We start from the raw sequence: 17045 nt of genomic DNA on the forward strand, positions 1-17045 counted from the left end.
GTTCCAACATATAGATCGTTACCTATGGGATTTTGTAAGAACTCTGATGCCCTAAGACATTTATTAGCTTTGTTGTGAGCTATGTGGCCTTGAAATACTTAACATTTCTTTAAAGGTTTTCTTCCACCTGAGAAGCAAACTGATAATACAGCTGCTGAAAATAAATTAACCAGTTCCATTGTCAGAGTAGGGAATTACTTCATTAGAAATAATTCATCCATCTATCTATGAACTTATTTAGCACTTAACTAAGACTACACATCAAATCACAGCCTGCATGATGTCTTCCTCTCCGTCAGCAGAAAAGCAATGGCATAAGAGTCTCTTTGGTATGCCCTGAATAAGGGAAAACAGAAAAACCCTTAATTCCATCACCCCACATCACACACCTCTGCTGTGTACATCAGGACCAGACCCCGGGGCTCAGCACACACAAGCCCCCTCTCCGGGGACAGCAGGGCAGGGAAGTGCTGTGCCCCATGGCTTCCCCCCAGGATCACCCTCCTCTCCCTCTCTCTTCTGACTTGTCCCTCCTGCCCAGCCATGGCAAACATTACTAACAGTGCTGCCACCCTGGCGCCGGGCATAAGAAAACCCTAAACCTTATCACAGGAAGGGGTGAATAAAGTGCCCTGGCATCAGAAACCAGATTCACACCACCCTTTACCACAAGCACCACACTTGCAGAATTGTGCCTAACGCAATACCATTAAGTTACATATTAATCCTAGATAAGCAGAACAAGGCTGTTAAGTGAGTGAGCTCAGCAAGGGATAAGAGCATCCACAGCCCCAAGCTGTAACCAGAGTTCAGGATCCACCACGGGGTGATGGGGACATCACTGACTGTGAGGGACAGGAAAAGCTTGTGGCCCCTCAGACTCCTACCCCACCAGGTGTTGTTGGGATTATACAAACAGGGGAAATACCCAACGTAAGTTCAGCGATACAGGTTGCCCGTGAGCTGGCTGTGGGGATGGGGCACTGGGCACCAAGCCTGGCTGCCCACAGCCTCCTCCCAGCAGCAGGGAGAGCCCTGACTAGCCCACCGCAGAGAGGAGCCAGCCACCAGCCCTCTTCTGTGGGATGACTCTGCAATTGCATGGGGACTTCCAAGCTGAAGTTCTTCCATATCACACACACGCACACACACACACACCCCCACACACACCCCCCCCTGCAGCCCTGGAGAGGGATGAGGGCACATTGGGGAACAGCAAACATCCCCTCCCTCCATCACACGCCCCAACAGAAACACCTTTAAGCTTCTCACACACAGCAGCAGCTGAAGTTTCTTTAAGAGTTGTGTGTTTACTGAGGGATCTGACCACTCGCTCAATGACATGAACAATGGGGCGGGGAGGTGAAGAGAAAAAAAAAAAAAAAAAAAAACCAAACAACATAATCAATTCCAGCCTGTGCCCAGAAATCAAGCTCTGCAAACAGGAGTCACGACATTCAGCTACCTTGGAAAAGATAAACACACTGGGAATGGGAGGCCAGCACCCCCTGGGTCGAGCAGCCCTCCCCAGCCCCATGCAGGACATGTCCCCATGCCGTGCCCAGCTCAGCCACACTTCCCCAGCCTGCCTGCTGCACAAATCCCTTGGGATGAGGTGGAAGCACTTGGCAAATGAGAAGGAGAATTAATTCTAACAGGTGGGCACATCCCCCTGGCTGGAGTTCAGGAGCAGGGTTTAGACACAGCAGGCCCGGGAACCCATCCACGGGAGCCGGCATGGGCACACAGCACCCAGAGGCTGCTCCAGCCCCTACACAGCCTGCAAACAGGACCGGGGGGGGGGCAAGAGCAAGGCAGAGTGAGAGCTGGGGGGCGGCTCTGTACATTGCCACCGCAGCACAAGGGTGGGCTCTGGGAAAGCAAGGAGCACGCTGGCACCCTCCTGCACAACCAAATCCCAGGGGAGAGCCACCACAGCCCAAGAGGATGCTCAGCCTGCAAACAGGGAGGGTGGGATGGCTCAGAAACACAACCGCTAAAAGCAAACACCGGCCACCTCCTGCACCCAGGCAGTGCCAGGCACCAAGGCATCTGCCTGCCCTGGGCTTTCAGTCTCAGACACAGAGGGAGAAGCCTCTGTGCTCACCCAAAGCTGTGGTGATCCTGGCATGGGCCCTCCTGCCCTTACCCAGGCAACTTCCCGTGGCCATACACAGAGCCCAGAGGTACCAGTTTCCAATTTCTGTCCCATCTCATACCCACTTCGCATAAGAGCTTCCTTGACCTCTATTCCCTGTATCGCTTAGTGGGAAGTTAAACTCACAAGTTCATCAAGCGTCCTATAAGGTCTTGGGGATGGCACAATTCCTTTGCATCCTAAAAAAATGCACTAAAACATGACATATGTCAATATGCATCTTGAAGACACACCAGACCAGCTTCCTGGTGGTCTCGGGGCCAGGTGTGGGCACAGGCATTGCCTTGGCATGCACTAGCAGACCTCATGCAGGATGGCTGGGAGCAGCTTCATCAGGGGCTTAACAACCTTTCTTCTCTCCCTCTGCAAACATCCTTTCACCTCAAATGGGTAGGGTTGACTACTGCAGACACCCCTCCAGGTTTGGGGGGGATGCAGGGAAGGAGCTGGGTCAGCAGCGAGGGCAGGATTCCAGGCCAGGGCAGCCCCGAGTGGCCATGGGGAAGGAGCTGGTTGGGGCTGGTGTCCCATGGACTCTGCCCACACCAGCTCACCCTCCTCACCATGGCACCAGCCTTTTCCTCCACAGTGGATACTGATATTTTAGATTACACCAATTTATCCATTCAAGTTACCTGATTTGTCCATGTTTTGTTTGTTTCTCCAAGGTATTACAGCCAAACACCATCCTCCTCTGCTCCCCCCATCCTCCATGCAGCCAAGCCCTTGGCAGCATTTTGCAGACACAGCCCTACAAATGCTCTTTAGCAGCATCCTGCAATCTGGGGGATTTTTGACCCACTCCCAAATCAGGTGCGGATGCAGTGCCCCACATGAAAAGGTGGGAAACAGCAGTGAAATTCAATACAGGTAGCTATTCTGCAAGTACAGCCTTTCCCTGACTGTAGCAGAGTCCTCTTCCATCGATGCTGGTTTTAAGCTGTTTTGCAGGCTTAGGAGCCAAGCTGGCAGGGAACCCCCTTCCCAGACCCAACTCCAGGAACCTGCTACCATACCAGAATGGAAGGAAGCCTCGCATGGGAACTTCCACCTGCAGGGCTTTGGTACCCATCAAATCCAAGTGACACCAAGAGCCCTGGCCACAAGCTGGACCCTCCTGTGTCCCTGGCACAGCCCAGGGACATCACGGCTGCAGCCCAAGGCTGGGCAGGGGACAGCGGCTGGGGGAGGGCAGTGTGGGGGGAAAGGGTTGGTATCAGCACCCGCTGTGAGGCGTGCTTCACTATCAGCTTTCTGCAGTGCAGCAGCAAAAGAGACAATTACTATGTTGACTAGCATTTTTCTTTTTAATTAGGTGAAAGCAGGGTTAAACTAGAGTACCCTGAAGCTGGGTGGCCTCCAGGGCACAGCTCCCTCCATCTGCTCCTACCCTACAGCCCTTCCCAACTCACTGCACAGAACAAGCAACCCTGGAGCTGCTGAACAGGGCCAGGTACCAGCAGATACCCCACTGCTGCAGCCTAGGAACTGTAAGACCGTTTCATACAACACAAGACACCAGAAAGGCAGTGCTGACAAGACAACTGCAAGCTAGCAAGCCTGCTGAGGCCTTTGAAACACAAAATGCTTGACCAATCCTTGCCTGGAATTACAAATGCAAGTTAGGGCAGGAGGATGCACAATGAGTTTCGGCTGGAGGACAAGTGAGGCAAAGCCTCATTTGCAGGTTTGATTAGTAATAAATTAAACACAGGCACACTTTGCATCCGCTTGTCAGTCACAAGAAGCTCGGCCAGCCCCACACGAAGGCTCAGGCCACGTCCAGGAGAGACAGGGCAGCTGGGGACCTCTATGCCTGCAGCACACTTGGGGCATGGCTGAATTTATCTCCCTGCATTTACTCCAACATCATCTCTGCTGCAGCACACAGCGAGGCAAAAACTGGAGGAGGTCCAAGAATTGGATGGGAGAGAAGTTTGCAAAGCCCCAGCTTTGCTCTAAGCAAAGGGGAAGGAGTGGTGATGCTGTTGGGGAGCACCAGCACCTGCTGCTGCATGAGAACTGCACAGGTTGGTTCACCTCAAAGCAGAAATCGCCTGTATCTGTCCTCCAGCACAGACTGCTCCAGACAAACCATTTGGTTGGGGTATTTTCTGTTCTGCAGGCAATGCTGACAGTCACGTTCACAGAGTGGGAGAGCTGTGAGCCACAGCTGCCCTCCTTATGTCAAATGATGGCGAGATAAAAGGTGGTTACTGGAAAAAAATTCTCTTTTTAAGAAAGAGGAAAGGTGATTTGAACAGCTGGCGTATTTTCAACAGCTTGCTCAGCTAAGTCAGGACAGCTCACCGCATACAGGTGGAGCAGCACAGGGTGTGCTCGCAGCACACTGACCGCGGACATGGGGACAAGGTACCTGCAAGCACCAACATAGCTCTCAGTAAAAAAAAAACCCTAATCTCGCAAGAAAAAGATAGCTGTGTGCCTTGGATGCCCTTGCCCTACCACTCTAGGTAGACCCCAGCAAATGGCAACAGCTCTTCACTGGAAAGTCATTTTAAACTGGCCTCAATATCTGCTTATAGCAACACCTTCTTCTGCCTGCCTCAGCACACAGGCAGAAATAAACCCTGCGCAGCAGGTCCTCCGCAGCCACCAGCCCCCTCCGGCGCTGTGCACCGCTTCCCAGGGTGCAGGCTGGGGTGCAAGGCAGCACCTGCCCAAGCTGAGCAAGAGCCCTGTGGCCGACAACCCCCTACCCCGGGAAATGGGGAGAGCCGCTCTCTACTGCACAGTGTGCCACCTGCACGTCAAAGGCCAGAGCAAGGAGCCAGTGTCTCTACGCTAAAAGAGCATCGACTGCTTTATTTTTTCACAGTCAGCATGAGGTCTTCTGCTGCCACAGCCGAAGTCCCATAGGGTCCCTGGGCAACACTGCTGTGGGGACCAGGATGAGGGGAGATGAGACCCTTGTGAGCTATAATGCTGCTGACAGCCACTGTAGGGGGGTGCTGGGCTCCCTGTGGAAGGGCTGGAGAATCTAGTCCCTGCTGCAGAGCCATACAAGCTCACACAAAAGTCACAGCTGCTTCTCTAGAAGGTGGAAGCCTGACTGGCAAATGCCAGAGCATCTCCCTTACCTGCCAGCACAGATCTTGATATATCAGGAAACATGGTTTCAAACTGAAAGCTAGAAAAGGAAGACTTTTTTCCCCAAAAAATCCTCTGGGATGCTGAATGACTGACAACATTTGCATGCTCCTACCTCCCCATCCCTTTCAGACTTTTGCCATATGGTTTTGCATTTGGGCTCTGATGCAGCCTGAAACCTGCCTGCTGAACCACCCAGCTTCCTCAATAGCAAGCCTCAGCGCACAGAAACACGGCTGAATATTCTCACTCAATAGCTGGACTCCAGGGCTGGCATTTTCAAGGGCTTTGATCCATTTCAAATAAGGCAATGAGCTTAGCCCTTGATTAAATACATAGCATAATCCACCTAAATCTTGTTAGCCGAGAAGCAAATCGCTCGTCTCACTAGTTGTGGGTGGCATTGCATTTCACTGCCAGGCAAGTGGGGCTGCCTGCAGCGTGGAAGTGCCCCTCGAGGGCACGGCCCCAGCAGGCAGCAGCACTGGGGCAGCTGGTGACCACAGCAAGGTGGCACGCCACTTGCCACCCCTGCTCCAGCAAGCCCACACAGATTCAAGGTGAAGAAGTTCATGGGATCCTTCTGCAGAGTTTCCCCCTGTAACAAGCAAAAGCCATCCATGGAAAGAGCTTGCACCCTCCCCGTCAGAGGGCACAAGGAGGATGCCTCCAGGTTTGTTCTGCAGCCAGGGCAGTGGGCACCTGACAGCCAGCAAACCCCTAAAGAAATCCACAGCAAGAGAAATCACTGACCCTGAGAGAGGGAACCAGGCTGCAGCGCAAAACAAGGATGCACTACAGCTCTGGGGGAATTTCACACCACACTGGTTGTGTTTCCTCTTCCTCAGGAGGAATCAACCAGTAGCACAGCATTTGTAGAGCCTTAGCAGAAAGGCCTGGGTGCCGAGTGGGAAGCACACCACGACAAGGTCACATATCCCTGCTGCCAGGCAAGCAAGAGCCTGGCTCTGGGCAAGATGGAGGTGTGCAGCTGAAGTCAGCCTTGCACACACCCCCTGCTCGCAAGCCTGGCTGCTCTGCTCAGCTCCCGCCAGCTGTGACAAGGAAAAGCAGCACCATTTCCTCCCCCCCGGGTCCCAGGCTGCCACACTCCGCTCCTCTGCACCTCCCAGCACAGACGCCAGCGTGGGTGCACGCACAGTGGTGCCATCCCCAACAGTGGGACACAGGGAAACGAGGCAGTTTGGGAAGTCTGACAAAAAGAAACCCTCTTTCCCCAGCGAGCTCTGCTCCCCTTCTGCTTGGCTCTGGGATAACTCTATAAATTTACAGGTGAGGCTTTCAAACAACACAGAGGCAGAATGTTAAGTGGGGGGAAACTATGAGGATGCAGTTTCCCAGACGGAGGCAGGAGGCAGCGTGACCCCACTCCCTGTCAGCGATTCCCACTGCAGCCACTTCCACCCAAACAGAAAATCACACTAGGATGTGGGACAGGAGAGATCTGCTCCTGAGATTACAGTATATCTATTATTTGAGTCACTAGAAGACAAATTCCCTGAAAAGTACTATTGCTCCCTATATCCTTCCAGGTTTTGGTCCCAGCAGGTGGAGACTGCCTCTGCAGGAAGGTGACCCACCCCAGGGGCTGATCCCAGCCTGGAGGCAGGAGCCCTGCAAATCCCTGCTCCATGCTGAATTAGCATTTTAGAGGCTTCTTGCAGCAGCCAGGCATGTTTCAACAGCCACTGGAAAGATTTTGAGTTAATTTAACCATGTTAACACGTTATGTGGCTTCTGTCATCTCAATTACCTTAAAACACCCAGGCACAAATCTCAGGGCAGGGAAGAGAAAGGAGTGCAGGGGGGAAGAAAAAAATTGATTTAAGAATTAGTAAGGAGAGGAAAAAAAAAAAAAAAAAGGTCTTGGCACAATCCCAAAGCACAGTCTCAGGCAGATGAGGAAAAAAAAACTTCACAGGATTTCAAAACCAAAAAAAAAGCAGCCAACAGAGGTGATATCTGCTTTAATCAAATCCTAGCTAGGAAGGCTCAGTGGAACAGATCTTGCCAGTCACCAGCTGGTATAGCAGGAATCAGTCTTTTGGCATTGGTATCCTCACCCAGAGCTGGGCAAGGGGAAGGGCTGCCCACAGAAGAACCGTGATGATAAATGACAGCAGTTGAGCATTGCAGGGGCATTTCACCACTTCAGAGGCTGCTGCTATAACAATCTTCTCTGACTCAGCAGCTGAAAGGGTTGCCGGGAAGGAAGCACCATAAAAAAAAAAAAAAAAAGTCATGCATTATTAATATGGACTCTGGAAGCAAGACATGAGTTGGAAAAACACTGGGGGGGGGGGGAAATATGACTGCAGCGTAAGAGCAAGCTGCATGTGTGGAAGCATTTCATGCTCCTGGGGAACTGCTGTGTTTGCAGGGCTGCTGCGGCTGGGGGGCACTCTGCACCCCTCTGTGGGGTCCCCAGATCCAAGGGAACCCCGCGCTTTCTGATAGGAACTTAATATCCACTATCTTCTCCCTCAAAGCAGACTGCTGCAGCCCTGGTGCAGAAAACACCACACGCCTTGGGCACGGCCCACACTAGTTTTAAGCTCCAACAGCTCTAAGCTTTCCTGCCATGAAATACAGCCATTTTAGCCAGTCTACCTGTGGTCCGTGCATCACTTGCTGACTCCCAGCTGCTTCCCCACTTTGCTTCCCACCCCATGCAGCCCCCCAGCCCTGCCTCGGCCACACTCCCGGTTATTTTGGCAAGAGCAGCTGTTGCACAGCGTGCCCCACAGCCTGCAGCCTCCTGCCAGCCTGCCCACCAACACTGAGGGCACGGAAGGTAGGAATGGGACTGAAATGTTTTCCTTCTCCTGTCAGGCAGGCGAGAGGAAAAAAGAAAATATCAGTTAGCACTTGACTACCTGGTGCACTGCAGTGTTTGCTTTCCTCTTTTATTCTGTATGCTTTGTACATTTTTTTTTCTAGAGGCACTTTATAAACATTAGCATTCACATAGCACTCTTCAGCACTTTCCATCCAAAATCCTTGCTCAAGACACAGCCTCTCCCAACCTGCTGCTGAGGGGAGACTCCACAAATTAAGAGTATACACTCCCCTACCACAGGCATCACACAGACCTCCGCCAGCTTGTCCTTCTTGTTGTAGGGTAACCCTCTAATCCCTGCACAGGAGCCTTTTGGCAGCATATGAGCATATTTAAAGTTTCAGCACAGCTTGGTCCCCAGCCTCTCCAAAGCAAAGGATGTGGCTAATGCAGCGCCAGGATTCAGGAGGTTCCTCTGATTGTTTATATGGCAATAGCATTCAAGTAAAACCAATCAATTATTTTGCCATAAAATTCCCTAGATATACAAACAAACACTGCCTGAACACTGCTTATACCATAGTCCAATCCGCAGCTGAGCAACAGGGTTTGTTGCCTGTATTTTCTTTCTTCTATTACATATGCAGCAGCATCCTCCATACAGAAATATTTGCCAACCTTTACCTTTCAGATTAGAGAGGCACAGGGAGGGAACAGTTTTGCAGGCACCGTCCCACAGGCAGCTCTCCTGCAGCAGGCTGGCAGCATGCAGCCCAAACAAGCATCACACAGACATGCCCCTGCTCATTGGGGCAGGAAAAGAGCGGTTTTCTAACACAGCAAGCTCCCACCAAGCACTGAAACTGAGGCACAATCCGGGGAAAAAAAACCATTCCATGGTGCTATCTGAACCCACATGCCCTGGAAGCAGCCTCTCCCCTGCAGCAAGAGCCACTGAGACAGGGATGGGTACCCTGACCGGCATCCCCTCTGCTGCAAGATGCGCTGGCCAGCACCCCAGTAGCATCTTCAGAGGGGGTTCAGGGTGAGAGCCGTGTGCAGGGCAAGAGCTCTCTCTGGAGGTATTTGTGCCAGCCTGGGGATGCCACACACCACCACGGGCTTGCAAAGGGAAGAGCCCATTGGTTTTGCACCTCAAAAACCAAAAACCTAGAAAATCAAGCTTTAGGAAGTCACACACAATGTGGCCACATGCTTCCTGCTAAAGCCCAGCCCAAGCAAGCGCTAACACCCCTTGCCTCCCTCATGTAGCCAGGAGTGAGGTAGGAGCTTAAAATGAGCTCCTTGCACACCCGAAGTAATATTTACATGCCTTGGAAAAACAAAGTGTCAAGTAAGGTGCACTAAAGCTTGTGGCTTTATACAAAATACCCAGACTCTACAGACCACAATGGATCCCCCCCAAACCTGCCTGCCCCCCTGGCACAACAGCCTGCTCCTTCACTTTAGGTTTGAACAAGACTATCAAGCCCCAGAAAATTCCTTCTGTAATGGAAAAAGGGCACCACCACCCTGCCTGTCACACCCCACATCATAGCTGCACCCACGAGCACAGTTCCCACCAGGACAGGGGTTACACGTGCTGTCCCTCCATCACCCCTGGGACCCTTCCAAATAGCAGATGAGGAAGGCCGAGGCCAGTTTTCCTGCCAGGCACTGACATCACCCCTCAGCTTTTCAGTCCACCTTTCCTTTCAAAATAATAGCAGCTCCAGAGTAATGCTAAAAGCCCTGGCATTTTTAATGGTCTCAATTTCACCTTCTCCAAAAAACACACCCACAAACATCTCAAATCAGAAATTTTTGGGTGTTTTGTTTTGTTTTGTTGTGGGTTTTTTCGTTTGTGGTTTGTTTTTTTGTTTTTTGTTTTTTTTTTTTTTTTTAACATTTCACAGCACAGTCCACTATACATTTTCTGCTCCGTCTCTCAAAATAGAACTAATGCCCACAGTATTTAGAGCAGGTGCTAGAAAACCTTCAAACACACATTAACCATCCTAACACACCAGTGTTCAAAACTGTCAGACAAAACCATGGTCAGAACAACAGTGCAAATGCAAAGGAGAAGGAAAAGCGAGTATGAAAAACTTTGACAAAACCTTTACTGGGTTATTTTAGTAAAGTAAACACACCTTTTACTGTAACAATGATGCTTTAAACATAAAGCTGTTCAGGGAAAGATTTGCTCACTCTGTATAGCTGTGTATTACTTTCTCTTCCAGACTATTCATCCCTTAGTGCTTTCACAGGGAAAGCAGAAGGCTCTGCAGAGCCTTACCCAGCTGACAGCACATTGGCCCCAGCCAGCACCCACTGGCTGAGGGTCACCAGTGCCACCCTTGTGAGGCTCCCCAGAAGTTTCAATAAAATTAAGCATTTAAAGACTCCATGCACTGCTTGGATATTAAACTCCACCAATAGTAACAAGCATTCAAATAGGGACAAGTGCAAACACACAGCTCTCCACATTGCTCATCTCCATTCCCTGCAGTGGTCCCCCGGGTGCTCATCGTACCCTGCAGAGCAGATGCTGCCTGAGTTAATGCAATTAATGAGTCTACCTGGAAAAGAGGCAGACAATCAGCTCAGGAAACAAAGCAGCAGGGTCAGAGCCCTTATCTTCACCAGCGCCAACAACCACCTGAAGTGACCAAGCACCTGCTGAAGCCCCAGCCTTCCACACCTTCCCAATCCCATGAAGATCAGGTCTCCTGAAAGTCAAGGTTGACAGCATTAATATTTTTACTTTAAGGTTTGGTCCACTGCAGATCACTGAAGTTTTGAAGCATTCAATTTGCAGGAATGAACCAGTACATGGAAGCTTTTGTGACTGGCTTTCACAAGCCAGGCCTTCCAGAGATAGATGGGTGAAGCGTGAACTCTTCACATACACTCTGCAGTTGTAACCATCAGCAAGCCACCAGCAAAACACCCCAAACCAGATGTGCCTGACAACACGGGTGCTTACGGGCAAAGAAAAAACTAGTAATTTAACCTGCCCTCAAAGAAACCTTGTGATTTGTTAACCTTGACCAAAAGGTGGTCTCCAGCCAATGCTCTGCACCATCACCGCCTTGGATGCACTGGCACAGGAGCAGCTCTGTGCAAGCAGGGCTGCAGCCGCCCTCCTGCCTGCACGTGCCTTTTTAGGAGAGTCAGTGCTGGAAGAAAGGGGTGCTACCAAAGAAGCTATTTCCCACAGCCACCACCAGTCTCCTTCCACGCGCAGCACAGGAGATCCTGAGCTCAAGTTCTTGTATCAAAGAGCACTCAAGGCTTTCTTACTACCCCCAGCCACTGCAAAAGGTCCGATGACTTCAAAAACCTCAGTGGGATACACCGAGGAAATGAGCTGTTCCCTCCTTAGGTTGTGAAACGCTGCTTGGCAGATCTTTTGGGGAGAGGAGGGTGAAGGAGCACAGCGCTGCCTCTCCTTCATAGTAAGATACCACACTCCCTTGCACTGCAGAGGGAAGGCCTAGAAGATGAAAGCCAGGGCTACACCACCACAAAACTCACTTCTTTATTCTGAGCTGCACCTTCACCTTCTGTCCCTGCTCAGGCAGTGCCCAGCCACCCAGCAAGCCCCCAGCAAACCCAAAAGGGCAGCAGCACCCAGCCTCTGCCTGGCCGAGCCGAGGCCACCGCGGCCCTCCGGTGTGCTGGGCACCAGCCCCCCGCCACAGCCCCCTCGCCCGGGGCTCAGCACTGCCACCCCCTTTTGGCCTTTCTCTCTGCCAGCCACTGAGTCTAACCAGGCTCCTCCTCCCGACATCCCCACGAGAAGTGCACAGGAGGCAAAAGCAGCAGTCACCCGCTCCCCCCCGGTCTCACCAGCCCCAGCCCCATGTCCCCACAGTGCCATTCCCCCTTCAGGGGACCACGGCCACCATTTCCCCTCTGTTCCTCACCACCAAGGGCAACTCAACCACTTCCCACGGTACCATGGTCCCCTCAATCTGAGGCAAACCAGCGGTAGCAAAATATTCTACCATTTTCCCTCCTGGAACTCCTCTGTGCTAAGATTTGCCAGGCTGATGCATTAAATTACTGTACTAGATAAGCCATTCAGCCATATAATATTCTTGCAAGGGACCAAACCAGCAAACTAGCTGTACAAAGGAAGGTGCTGGTCTCTGCAGTACTGCTCTGCTGTCCACCAAAACACAGTATGAAGGAATAGTGTTTCAAAGCACTCCTGCCTATCAAAATCAAGTTCTTGCACCGTAAGTGCAATTCAGGGCTAACACTGTTACCTTGTGCCCTGTGCAACAGGTTGGGAACAATTCCTCATAAGTCTTAAGGAAGTAAAGTCAGAGTGAATTACAGCTGTCTCACTAAGGTAACAATCTTACCCAATAATTTAAATTCTCCGCATTATTTTCCTACATCTGATCCAACCAAGTAAGACTGCTGTGCAAACTTAAGTTTAAAAAAAAAAAAATAAAATGTCACCAACATCTGGAGAGACAGCAAGGGAAAAAGTCAAGAGCAGCTACCCAAACACCAGGGAAGGCCCCTGACCTCCCTCCTACCAGCCACACAGTAACCACTCTCTCCACAAGGACCAAGTCCAAGGTCTGAGAAATTCCTACTGTTGCAGCAAGAGTTATCAAGATGAAATAGCAACTTGAAGTGCAAAAGCAGCTTGTAAAAGCACTACTGTTTTTCAGCTGCAGGAAGGAATTCCCTTGATTTCCCAGGCCCTGTTAAAAAAGCACAAAACCAGCAAGACAAGACATTTTCAGGAACTGTAGCTTAGCTCCTTGGAGGACCCTTGGTCCAACACCAGGGTACAAGCATGGACAGAATAACTCTGGCAAGCCCATTTCTGCACATTCCTTCTGGAGAAGGCACGCAGGGCGGTTGTCCCAGGAGGGCAAGAGCCTCAGTGCCTGGAACCAGCCTTGCAAAAAAAACCTGCTGAGGTGCACACTGGATTCAGGAGCAAGACAAAACACTTCACTCCATGCCAAGCTCTGCTTATTCCAAAGATGAGGCCAGTGCGATTGCACATAATTAAAGCAGTCTGCCTTGCAGCCCTTTACACTGCTGCTGCTGCTCACAAGACCTCCGAGTAAGGCAGTGACCAAAAGCAACCTCCCCACCCATACAAGCATCACCTCGTACCTGCTGCCTTGCAGGGCTTCCCTGGCAGGCAGCAGGGACCTGTGCAGATACAAGAGCATCTCCTGCAGCCTCCAGTCGCTGCATCTCCACCAGCCCTGCCGTGCCTCGGCCCCAGCTCACCGAGGAGCAGAACAATCGGCCGCCTCATCCCGCACACAATGACCACGATGAGACAGACCCATATAATCACCCCAGCTACGGCAGGGACAAAAGCAAGCGAGCGCCAGGGAACAGCATTGAATAAAAGGGAAGGCTGCTGTATTTGTGCCATCAGCTAGGTCCCTGGTAATTTACTTTCCAAGGTGGCTGCGGGAGCCCAAGGATGTAAATTGTTAGGGTGGTACGTGGGGAGGACACTTGGGTATTGGATGCAAGCGCTGGGAAGGAGGCGGCGCTGCCTGTTTAGGTTGGATCACTCTGCACAAACTTGAGGCCACAAGAAAATTTCAGTTCCATAGGAGGAAATCTTCATGAAGGGTGGAAACAAGAAGCTACCCCAGGCATCGCATAAACCAGGGCACAGCACAAACATAAGCCCCAAAAGCTCTAGGCTCCCTGTGGGTACAAAGTGTGGCGATTTGCTGACAGTAAACATTAATTTCTTCCTGCATTTCCACCTCAAGCAGACCGAGGGCATGCTGGCATTACCTGGTTTGCAAAGATCCAAACACAACTGCCAGCTGGGCGATAGGCAACCCTGGGTAGGCAATCAAGAGCCCAAGTCAGGCTCCCCTTCCCCATCCCCGAAGGGCACCAGGAGCAGTTTTCCAGCTTTTCCAGCCAGCAAGGGAGCCAGCGAGCATGCCAGCTCCACGCCAATGCGCTGAGACAGCACCCAGAAGTGCAACTGTCCCAGTTTTCTCCTGGCACTGGCACACAACTGCTCAAACACAACAAGCCTCAGCAACACCAATGAATTTTTCCCCCACTTCAAACCAGGAGCTTGGGGACAGGCTCAGCCCAGCTCTGCCCACTGCCACGGTGACAGCACACCCTGGCACAGGGATGCCCGGATCCTTGCTGCTGTCCCACCACAGGGCCATTCCCAGCCCAGAGGGGCTGCCGCTGCCCAGGCAGGGCTGGGACCCCCACAAGCAAAGGTCTGCTGTACTAGACCCTTCCCAGCAGCCTGCGGCTCCGAGCAGATGAAAGCCCTTCCAGGCTCAGGCTCCAGCTGGTTCAAGCTCACTTGCAGCTTCAAGTCCTGCTTATTTGGATTTTTTTTCTTTTTAATTGAGGTACGATCAAGGAATAGATTAATCACTCCTCTTCCCACAGTATAGCCGATGAGCTGCAAGTCCTTCTTTCAGCCGCTTCCCCAACACATCCCACAAGGGACAGTTTTAGGGCAGAGGCTTCTCCAGTTCCTTCAGTGGCCAGAGAAAACCAGTCCAGCCTTACCCCACCACACAAGGCAACTGTGGCCAGGCCAAAGGGCCCCAGCACACCCTGCTGCTGGCACCTCTCCATCACAGGGGGTCAATTTATTACAATCCCCAGCTCTGCTCATGTCTTCTCTCACTTTTCTTCCAAGATTCTCCTTACCACTCTGGACTGAAAACAAACTCCCTCCAAGTGCCGGGAGGATGAGCCCAGCCACCTCAGGAATATTGGGCTGTGTTTTTAAGGCAGAATCTTTTTGGCTGAAAAAAGGGGGAGAAAAAAAAGAAAGAAGGAACCAGATCTTCTGTCACCTGATGGGGAGATGACTCAGAACATCACTGACATCCACGAGCGGGTGAGGACAAGGACCACCTTCACCTCTCTGCTGCCTCCTCCAGCATGACAGACAGCGAGAACACAGGGCAGGATGCAACCATGTCATCCAAGGCCCACATAGGAAAAGGCCTCTGGGACACAGAGCTGGTTTGAAACAGCATTTTATACCCTATAGCACCTCCAGCATCTCTAGGACTGGTGACCACACAGAAGCAGCGCAAAATGCATTAGACAACTGAAAAAGAAACAAAACCATCCTTAAAAGAGAAGTTTCATTCTGAAACTGTACTGCTATTCCCTCTAGGCCTGGGGAAGCCCACCCACAACCCTGCCACCGCTCTTGAAGAGGACATCCCCCGCGCCTGCCCTGCAAAAGGGCTGCAGGATGCATCAGACAGAACAGCTGCTGGTCCCACGGCAGCATGTGAATAGGACAAGTTGGGCTGTGTTTGTAGAGGGAGCAGACAGTGGCTGCGCTACCCATTAGCACCAGTGTGAAACTGTCCTCCAACGGATGCGAGAGCAGCTCGGCAGCTCCCAGGCCAGCCTGCAGGACAGCAGCCAGGAGCTCCACGGCCTGTCCGCTGGGACAGCAAAGCCCCGGGCCACCTCGCTCAGGCTGTGCCCAGGAGACAAGCCTCACAAGCAGGGCTTCCTCCACACACCAGCCAACCCCTACTTGCCCCAGGAAAGGCCCCCAAAGCCCAGTGGCAGCCATGGGACATCATCTGTAAATAAAATCCTGCAGAAGTCACCCTGGAAAGCACACAAAGGTCTCCTTGGAATGTTCAAGCTAGGAATGGCATGAGCAATACCAATGACATTTCAAGGAGAAACTCCCATTTGCAAGATTTCTTTTGAAAGGGTTGTCTTTATAGAAATAAATTGTTGCCAAAGTTCGGTTGAAGGCCAAACCACGAGACTTGGCTCCTTGCAGAAATGAGATACACCGTATGAAGACAACAGCTGCTTTCCGAGGCACAAGTCTTCCCGCATCTCACGGGAGACGGGCACACAGCCCCACTGGCACCAGCGCTAGGTGCTAGCCATTTTGGCACACTGCTACTCCAGTCCCCTGTGAAGCACGCTATGAAAAAGAAGATAGGAACAAGTACGCTCTCCTTCTAAAATACACACTTCTCGATTTCCCACTTGACAAAAGGAGTAGGATTTCCGCCAGAGAGCGAGTTTAAACCACGAACACTTGGACAACACTCTACTTCTTCAAAACAAACTCTCCGGCAGGCAGGAAGCAGCCTCGCTGCCCCCCCACTCAGTTCTGGAAGCGGCACCGCTCGGGCCCCGCCAGCCCGGGGAAGCCCCGCGGGGAGCGCGGCCGGCACCTCCCGCGGCGCCCCCACGCAGCAGGGACCGGCACGCCCAGGTGCGCCCACCCCGAGGTGCGCGAGTGGGCACCGGGCACCCCCCCCAAACACACACACCCCCCTCCCAGCGCGGCCGCGGGCTCTCCCCAACGCCGGCGGGAGGCGAGGACGCGCTGCCGAGCACCGGGCACCGCCGCCGGGCGCCCCGGGCCCGGGCCGCCCCTCTCCCGCCGGGGATGCCGCGCGGCTCTCCCCGGGCGCGGATTACTCAGCGTTTCCAGCGGGAGAAACGACGTGCCGCCGCCCCGCTCCCCGGGCCTCGGCCCGCCGCTTACCGATGCCCGGCGCCACATAGACGAAATAGAGGAAGGAGGAGGACAGCGAGAAGAGGAAGAGCGCGGCCAGCAGCGAGCGCCGGGGCAGCAGCCGCCAGGCGCCGCGGGGGCCGCGGGGCCACCGCATGGCCGATCCGCCGCCGCCGCCGCCGCTCACATGCGCCGAGGCCCGGCGGAAGGCGCCGCGCCGGCGCCGCTCCGAGCCGCCGCCCGCGCCCAGCGCCGCCGCATGAATGAGCCGCGGCGGGGCGGGACGGGGCGGAGCGGGGCGGGGCGGGGCGGGGCGGGGCGGGCACCGCCGCCGCTGCAGCACCCGGGGATCCTCGGCAGGGAACCGCCCCGCTCCCCCGGCCTGGGGCGGCCGGCCGTGGGTCTGAGGCACGCTCACCGGTGGCCCCGCGGCACCGGCCAGTGGCACCGGGGCGGCCGGCCGTGGGTCTGAGGCA

At 53.0% G+C, this 17045-nt stretch overlaps 1 protein-coding gene across 2 annotated transcripts in view; it reads right to left on the bottom strand.

The window, feature by feature from the left end:
• Positions 1 to 16757, bottom strand: part of B4GALT5 (beta-1,4-galactosyltransferase 5) — a 39550-nt gene extending 22793 nt beyond the window's left edge. The window contains exon 1 of one of the 2 annotated variants that reach the window (XM_042801106.1): positions 16600 to 16757. In XM_042801106.1, the coding sequence (XP_042657040.1) occupies positions 16600 to 16726 (127 nt within the window). In that variant the 5' untranslated portion in view covers positions 16727 to 16757. The remainder of the gene's footprint in view (positions 1 to 16599) is intronic. The other variant, XM_042801107.1, reaches the window with a different exon arrangement.
• Between the last annotated feature and the right edge of the window lie 288 nt (positions 16758 to 17045).

The sequence above is a fragment of the Tyto alba genome, unplaced genomic scaffold, assembly GCF_018691265.1.
Source record: "Tyto alba isolate M040663 unplaced genomic scaffold, T.alba_DEE_v4.0 Super-Scaffold_33, whole genome shotgun sequence".
NCBI lineage: Eukaryota > Metazoa > Chordata > Aves > Strigiformes > Tytonidae > Tyto > Tyto alba.